The sequence below is a fragment of the Heliangelus exortis genome, chromosome 19 (assembly GCF_036169615.1).
Source record: "Heliangelus exortis chromosome 19, bHelExo1.hap1, whole genome shotgun sequence".
Classification (NCBI taxonomy): domain Eukaryota; kingdom Metazoa; phylum Chordata; class Aves; order Apodiformes; family Trochilidae; genus Heliangelus; species Heliangelus exortis.
Genome location: NC_092440.1, coordinates 5640747 through 5648986, shown reverse-complemented (window position 1 = coordinate 5648986; position 8240 = coordinate 5640747). Strand labels below are relative to the sequence as shown.

The following is an 8240-nucleotide window of genomic DNA, read 5'->3' as shown; positions in this document are numbered from 1 at the left end:
CTGTGTTTTGTCGGCACAAGGAGGCACCGCACTGCTGTCATTCCCCAACCCAACGATTCTGTTTGTAGCATTTCGGGCTCTGAGCGACTGGGCTTTAAACTTCCACTTGGCCAAAGGAAGTCGGAAGGAGGCAGCGAAGGAACCAGTAAAGGACCAGCCGGCTGAGAGCAGCGCCGCACACGCAGCTCAGGGCTGCGCACACGGGGGGGACCTCCCTTCCAGCCCCCTCCTCCTTCTCCCGCCCCGCTGCAGCGGGCGAGGCTGAATAGAGAGACGATTGTGCCCGGCGGAGCAGGCAGGAGCCGAGGAAGAGGAGAAGGGTGGGAAGGGACGAGTGGAGAGAGCCGAGTGCGGCGTGGGGACAGTTAAAGCTACGGCAAAGCGGATTTAGGAGGAAGCCTCCTGCCATCACCCGAGGATCGCCCTTAGCAGTGCCTGGCTGGCAAATGCCGGTACCCGGGATAGCTGAAAGCTCCTACTCAGGAGCATCTTTTCTGATCGACATGAGGAATATAGGCAGGCGGATGATGCTGACGGACCACAGCTGCCTTGCTTGGTGGATTTGCAGAAAAATCTAAGTCCGTTTGGCAAAGAACTGAAGCCTTCGCCAATAACATGGGAGGAGAGGTTGGGGGGGGAGGGAAGCTGGACCCGTCAGGCCACCGTCCCACCGAGGGCGGCTGGCGGGGCTCAACGTGGGCGACCCGCGCAGCCAGACGGAACTGCAACCTAGCAGGGTTGGGGGAGAAGCCGCGGGGAGCAGCATTCCAGCGTCTTGCGAACCGATAGTGATTCGGCAAGAGGCGGCAGCTCGGCTTTCATCCTAACGCCGAAGGGAATCCACGGCGGATGGCCCAAGATCCGCTCCAGAGGAAGTGGTCCAGGGAAGAGCCAAAGAGAGACGGGTGAGTTACACTGGAGACAAGATGTGTTCATGTATTATCATGGATTGTGAAATGTATCTTACCTTGCCAAGGAATAGACAGTTTGGTTTTAGCTTTTGCCTCCGAGATCTCGCAAAATGCAAAGGGGTTGTTGTAGACGACGGGAGGAAAAAGATCCCTGTTTAACGACCCTTTTCAGTCTTTCCTCTCCCCCACCGAGGGGAAACTAGTGTTTCATTTCATGATACAGGTAATTGCCTTAAATGTCTACCGTAAGCAAACAGACTTCAGCCTTGACCGCACTTTATCGATCCTATGGAAAGATTGTGAACAGAAACGCCTAAAGCGTCGCTTTGTAGCCTACGCTATATGTTCTAAACTTCCCTTTCAAATAACCGAGCACTACGGGACCTGGCAGAGCGCGCTCAACGCGACACGGCCGCGCAGGAGCACTTACAGCAGTCGGTAGCCTCAGAAATGTAACGCAGGGGAAGCGGATGTTATTTGTTTCCCCTCAGAAAAGCATAAATTTGTAGGCGATCACAGCTACGCTGCTGAAGCGTTCCTGGGCTGCCAAAACCGCCCGAGTCCCAGTCACCAGGGACACCGAACCGGCAGCGCTCGGGCAGCGGGCGGAGGAGCAGCGCTCACTAGCGGCGGCACCGCCCCGGCTCCGGGCCCCGCACCGCTCCTGCCCGCCCGCAGCTCCGGAACCCGCTCCCGACTCGGCAGCGTTTCGGGCTATAAAATAGGGGCGAGGGGAAAGGCGCGTCCGTCCCTTTTTTACCCCCGGACGGCCCTGCTCCTGTCGGCGTACCCAAGTTTCAATACTATAAGGACTATTTCCTGGACAGGGGGAGGAGTCATCTGTGTTTCACCGAGCGGAGAACAAACCTTCGTTTCTCTGTGAGACACCTGCAAACCCAAGGAGAAGTGGAAAAGCGTTTGCAGTCAGCCCGACACTTCAGCCTGCAGGAGCCGGACAGGTGGAGACTGGGCCAAGGAAGCATCACCAGAACATCAACATCGGGCACCTGTTTTGTGTTCAGCTGTGACTTGAGTTACAGTAGATTCACCCCAGATATTTCTATTTTCAGCACAGCACCCACCTCTGCTACTAATCAGTACTTTCAGAAAACGAGGCTTAGGTGAATAAATTAATGACCATCATAAAGATCAAGCAAAGAGCTTTAGCTCCGAGTCCAAGCTCCACAGTCCACCATCCACACAAAGGCAGCACCTGCACATTAGTTTTAAAGGCACACAGGAAATAATTAGCTAGCTTTATAGCTCACACACATCGATTGATTTGTAATGCATTTCATGAGGGTTTGGTACCCTTGAGATATCATACAGCATTTAACACTTGTAACCCTAATGAAGCAGGACACCATTTCCCCAAAGGATTGAAGACAGCCAAATCCCTCACAAAACAGCAGCTTGAATCAGTATCAGAGCTTTTCCTAGGGGTGAACTTCATGCTAATTTAGAAGTAGTACAAAACCAAATATAGTAAAAGGTTTTCATAATCACTTGAATTTGCTGCAATTTAGAGAAAGAAGGATTGAGCTCTGCAACTGCTTGAGTCTGCCTTCAAGGTGTAGTTCAAGGTCCCTCCTTGTCTCATACACACAGTATGGCAGTACTGTTCTCTGAGGAATTGATTTACCACCTCTCAATTCACACACATCAATTAAATTATTGCAAGTTTGATTAAGGGAAGAAATTAGCATTCCTGGTATTCCATTTTTTTTTGCATGGGGTGAAAATAAATTATTAGGTAGAAATACTGAAGGTCCTGATTAAGTATTTATAAACACAGGAGATGCTTAGAACATTGGTGAGAGGAGGGGAGAAATTACAAAATAATTATTGCTCCAACATTGTAAGCCTAAACACAGGGGTTCCTGAAAGACAGCTGATGAAACAGCCATTATATGAAACAATTAGTTATTAAAGGTATTTGAATGGTAGCCCAGAGCTGGATTACAGAAGTTGTGTTTGAAGAGAGCGCTGCAAAACCAAAACAGCAGAGATGAGAACCCAAAGTTAGAAAAGAGGAACAGGCAGCACCACAGCATCCTGCATACACAAACCTCTCCAAGGCTCTTGATCAGTTTCCCAGCTGCCAGCAGGGAACCCAACCAAAGAGCATCTACAAAGGTCTATCTACACTGAAAATCAATGCTTCAGTGCTGGAGAAATGAGGCAGAGGAGATGGAAGATTCAAAAAAACCTAGCAGGCCTAGAAATACTGTTGACTAAGCACCACCTCCCAGTAACAAACACATTGAGGAATAAGTTTTATTCTCTTCACAGTGGGAGAGGAACACAGAAATTAATAACTTGTTCAATGAAGATTCCTTGCTAGCAATCCAGAGCCTACCACTCTGTCAAAAATTCAGGAGCAAACCATTGTCTAAAATTCTTCTTTTCTCTTCTTCTGGATTCACACATAAAAGCCCCCTCGTATGGGTATATGCCCCCCTATTTATTCACCTGGATTCTCATACTGATTCTGCAGAGTGGCAATGCAAGTAAACCATAAATCAAATTCAGCTGTTCCTTTGCAACACACAGAATTTTATAAAATTCTAATACTGATTAACAGTAGCTTTCTGCACAAGTTCATAGAGCAGAGCAGTCTTACCATTTGACAATTAGAAGTATCACCATTACCAGAAAACCTGAACTTCCTGGAGAAAGTGCATAAATTAAAACTTTGTCGTCTTATTCCAACATGTGCAATATTTTCAACTCCTCCAAAACAGAGCATAACAAAACTCATGAAAGACACTGGAAACAATTTTCAAATGGACAACATTTTTTTTTCTGGAAGGTCAAAGAGATGAATTCAAGCAATTCAAAAGCCACCACATTTGACAACTATTTTTCCCTTTCTAGACTTACTCCATCTCCTCATCAATAACTTTCTATCACTAAGAACTAGAGATCAGTTTCCAAATATTTAATTGTAACTCGAAGCAATTACAAAATACAAAGTTTTACTGTACTTGGGACTATAGAAATGTATTACTTCCATTTTTTCATTTCCTTTGAATTTGAGAAAAAGTAACAAGCAAAACAAATCACAGTGAGAACTAACAGATGTATGACCTAGTTTCACCAATCAAGACTGAAAATTCAGAGACGATGCTGCCAAATAAATTTCAATGGCTGAACCTGGCAGAAGTTCCCCACAGAAGTGCTGCATTCCTAGAATGAACTAATGCCCTTCAGTAATAAAGAAAGTCAGTCACTCAGGCAAGGCAGGACTTATAAGAGACCAAAGACTAGCATCTCCAAACATTGGAGTAAGCTGAGGCATTTCAGATTCTGTGTCAATTCAGAGCTCATCATGTTTTGCAGGGTCCATACTGGGTTTGATGAAGACTCCCTCCATTGCTTTCCAATAGTTGTGATGATTAGCAGTAGGCATACCATGAACTTCTCGTTGGCCTCTAATGGGATGGCCATACTGTTCCCCTGTTATTGAGAGGAACACCTCAGTTCCCACGTGCTTGAAGCGCACCGCATCCTCCCGCTCCCAGTAAGTCCCACTGCACTGCACGAGCCAGATATCCAGGTCATCTCCTTCTCCATCATCACCAAAGGCACTTACTTCCTGTTAGAGACACAAACTTCCTGAAGTGAAAATGTAAGCAAACACCTCTCGTGCACACACAAAAATACCAACACAAAGGCAGCGTGGGGTTCAAAGGCAAGGAGAGGAAAGAAAAAAGCGCTGCTGCTTTGCTTTGTCAACAGTTGCCAAACACAGAAACAGTAACTTCCTGCTGCTGCAATCTGAACACCATGCAGCAATCTCCAACATGTAATCCCAGGAGAAAGTGCCAACAAGTCCAAACATAAACTACAAACGAAATGAGAGGAATTGAGCAAAGATCACCAAGAAAAAAAAAAACCAAAAACCACAACACTAATGCTGATGCAGATTTTCCCCAGGCAAAAAGTTTGTAACTGCAGACACTTAGTTTTGAAGTATTACCATCTTCATAGTTGCCAGTACACAATGGTTTTTTTTCAGTGTGTTTTTATCATAACATCCCAACAATTTATCAGACTAAGTAATCATATTCCTTTTTTACTTAATTATACCAAGTTTACAGTTGGTTCAATAATTATTCTGGTTTATACGCTTTCTTCAGGCAGATGGTTGAATAGCTCTTACTTAAAATCCAAAACGAAAAAAAACCAAACATTAAAACAGATTTATTCCTACTGAAACAAAAGTTAGAGATTAGATGACATTATACACCAAAAATAATTCCAAGCATTTGCAGAAACCACATAGGCTGAGCTCCAACTGCAAAATAGCCTTTAATTCTTAAAAATCTGGTAACGAGACTTGACAAACAAATTGAAAATTCAACTGCAAGAGTTTGGACCTAGAAACCTAAAATTTTAGTCACGTTAACTTGAGATTATGTAGTCCAAAAAGTGTGAAAGACAACATACTAATAGAAACTTCTGTTAAGTACACGAAAGTTTGAGTGTTCATAGCCACATAATTATTTCAATAGTGTTGCAAGCCACAGTTCTGTCAATCTTTGACAAGTCATACAAACTTCCCTTTCATTTAGATACTGCACAAACACATAACAAAGACAAACACAATGACAACTGCTGAATGTTTAATGACAATGATATATAAATTGTCTAAACAGACAAATGAGAATTGGTGGAATTGACTTGAGTCAATTCTTCTGAAATACTGTTTTCCAATCACTTCTGTTGTTTCAATAAGCAGATCATCTAGATACCCTGCATAAAACTGGACCTTATTGTTTCAGCCACTTTAGTCCTGGTAAAAGACAAACCTTTTCACAGAGCCAGGTCTTCCAACTTTGAATCTACAACCACATAGCCTGCAGGAAGCCTAAATTGTCTACTAATGACAAAATGCTAAGTAGTTTGCATTAGTTATTTAAGAGGAATTTGCAGTCTCAGAGAAGCATTTGTTCAAAGATGACACTGGGATCTAATTAGAGTTAGAAATTGCAGTCCTCTAAATAAAAATAAAAAACAATATACAAATACAACTGTGAAAGCAGAGTAATTTTTCCTGTGAAAGAAAGGCAGATAAAAAGAATAGTGAACTAAAATAGAGAAATGACAGAGACCAATAGATTGGATCACCAAGGAACCTGGATATAGAAATGCCAAGTCTTGTAACACCTGACTCATTGCCTTGCTCTAGAGCAATCTTCACAGTGTTGAAGGAGGTTCCCAGCCTCCTACCCCCTTGGAAGTGCTAATATTTTGGAACAATCCTCCCAGTATCGATGTTGAAAAACAAAAAAACATTTTAAAAAAGCAGTTTTGTGAAAAACAACATGAAATACTGATACTGACACATACTACATTTTATCACTGTCGAGAACAGAAACACATTATTCCAAGACGTGGAAAAGCATATATTCATTCTTGATATGCACAGACATATTATTCCTGGGAGCCTGATTCTTCAAAACCATTAAAAACTGGAGAGAATATTTCCTATAGCATGCACTACTTATATAGAAACTTAAAATTGAAATCAACTTACTTGGTTATTGGAGAGTGGTGATGGGAAGTGGTGAGTGTGTAAATTTTTTCCTGTGTTTACATGGGTGAGTCGTATAGCTTGCCCACATTTCACTGGTGTTCCACGCTGGCAGCTGCCATCACTCTTCCCACGAATCCTCCAGTAACTGTTGGCATCATCTGAAGCTTCAACTCCTGTCACTGACTGTTGTCCACTTCCTGTTAGAATGGAATGAAACAGCAGGCTTAACCCACTTACCCATTTCAAAAACTCCTGAAAAAAACTAAAGAAATTTGCTTTAATGTTTTCACATTTAAGAGATGTTTAATTCTCACATTTACTGGCTGCAATGGGAATGCAAGTATCAAATAATCTTTCAAACTGAAGAAGATAAACACAGCCTGTGTTAAGAGATGCACACTCTCAAAATTAATGATGAACACACAAAAAGAAACTCTAATCAGTGATGGATACTATTTGCACCATCCTTCCTGTCTCAAAAATACTTTGAGAACACAAAAATACAAGAAGATCTTTGTGTACCCAAACAAATCAGCAACCAGGGATTCCCCAAATCAGGGAAAGTACAACCGAGGCCCCAGACACGGATCTGGGCTCACCTCAGGGATGTCACATCCCCACTCCAGGCCATGTGGAGCACAGCTGACACATCTCCCACACCCCGGGCCTCATCATCCTCCTCTCCCTCCCAAGCTGCCAGGTCTCTAGGGCACCCCACAGCCCCATCCCCAGCCCACTGCTCCCTTCTGCACCAGGGACATGAAACTCAGCAACCTCTGGCCTTCTCCTCCTCATTCCCTGCCACTCCTCACTGCCTGCACCCCCTCACTGCCTGCTCCCCACCATTTCCCAGCCATCCCGCCAATTCCTCGCTTCCCTCATCACCTGTGCCCCCCTCACAGCCACTTCCCTGCCCCCCCTCACTGCCTGTCCCCCCGCCATCTTCCTGCCCCTCTCACCGCTTGTCCCCCGAACGCTTCCCAGCTCCCGCCATTTTCCAGCCTCCCCCTCACGGCTCCCTGCCCGCCCTTTCTCAGACCTCGGCCCCTCAAGACGGGGCCCCCCGACCCGGCTCGGCCCTGCTCACCGGAGCCGTACTTGACTTCGTGCGAGTGGAGCCGCACGCTGTGGCGGGTGTTAAGAAGTTTCAGTACCGAACCACAGGTAACGGCGCCCGGGGACGGTTCCCTGCCATGACACAGCCCCCGCAGCAGCCCCAGGAGCAGGAGCAGTAACGGGAGCGGGAAGAGGCTGCGGCCGCCCCGCATCGCGCCGCAGCCCGGCCCGCACGGCCGCCCTCAGCGGAGCGCACTTCCGTATCCCCGCCCCGCGGCACCAGCCAATTGTCCAGCGCCAGCACTGCGGCTGACCAATCCCTGACCACCCTCTGCTCCGCCTCGCTCTCCCATTGGGCTACAGCTCAGTGACCTCACCGCTGCGAGGCCTCCAGCGGGAGGAGCTCATTGGGCTGAGGGAAAAAGGCGACCAATCAGAGCAAGCGGCGTGGCACCTCCCAGGAGGGAAGGCGGGGGAGGCGCTTTTACCTCAGCGACGCCTCAGGGAGGTCCCCGGGCTGGGTCGGGTCTGTGACACGGGGACAGCGCCCATTCGGGACCCGCAGTGCCTCCATTCACGGGTGCTGTTCACCGGAGCACTGTCACCCAAGCTGCCGGGCCCGGAGCATTGTCATGCCGGCCCTCCAGTAGGTGATCGCCTTGAGCTGCCCCCGCGGCAGCGCTGAGAGGAATCTTTGTGCTTTTGTCACTGGGGGTTCGCTCCTATCGAGA

The 8240-nt window shown here is 46.6% G+C and overlaps 1 protein-coding gene and 1 long non-coding RNA gene across 2 annotated transcripts; one reads left to right on the top strand and one right to left on the bottom strand.

Annotated features, from left to right (window-relative positions):
- Positions 1-666: 666 nt before the first annotated feature.
- LOC139805237 (uncharacterized) lies at positions 667-3818 on the top strand. Its single transcript, XR_011729741.1, has 2 exons — positions 667-905; positions 1135-3818. It is a non-coding gene; the product is annotated as an uncharacterized lncRNA (long non-coding RNA).
- Positions 3175-7791, bottom strand: SDF2L1 (stromal cell derived factor 2 like 1). Its single transcript, XM_071763408.1, has 3 exons — positions 7541-7791; positions 6454-6650; positions 3175-4509 (listed from the first exon to the last, which is right to left on the bottom strand). Exons 1-3 carry the CDS (start codon positions 7719-7721, stop codon positions 4231-4233), a joined length of 657 nt encoding a protein of 218 aa, XP_071619509.1. The 5' UTR covers positions 7722-7791; the 3' UTR covers positions 3175-4230.
- Positions 7792-8240: the final 449 nt, after the last annotated feature.

Coding starts and splice junctions, on each gene's coding strand:
- SDF2L1 (XM_071763408.1), bottom strand. CDS start 7,721: ATGCGGGGCGGCCGCAGCCTCTTCCCGCTCCCGTTACTGCTCCTGCTC. Junction 6,651..7,540: donor CGAAGTCAAGTACGGCTCCG/GTGAGCAGGGCC, acceptor CCATTCTAACAG/GAAGTGGACAACAGTCAGTG. Junction 4,510..6,453: donor CACCACTCTCCAATAACCAA/GTAAGTTGATTT, acceptor TGTCTCTAACAG/GAAGTAAGTGCCTTTGGTGA.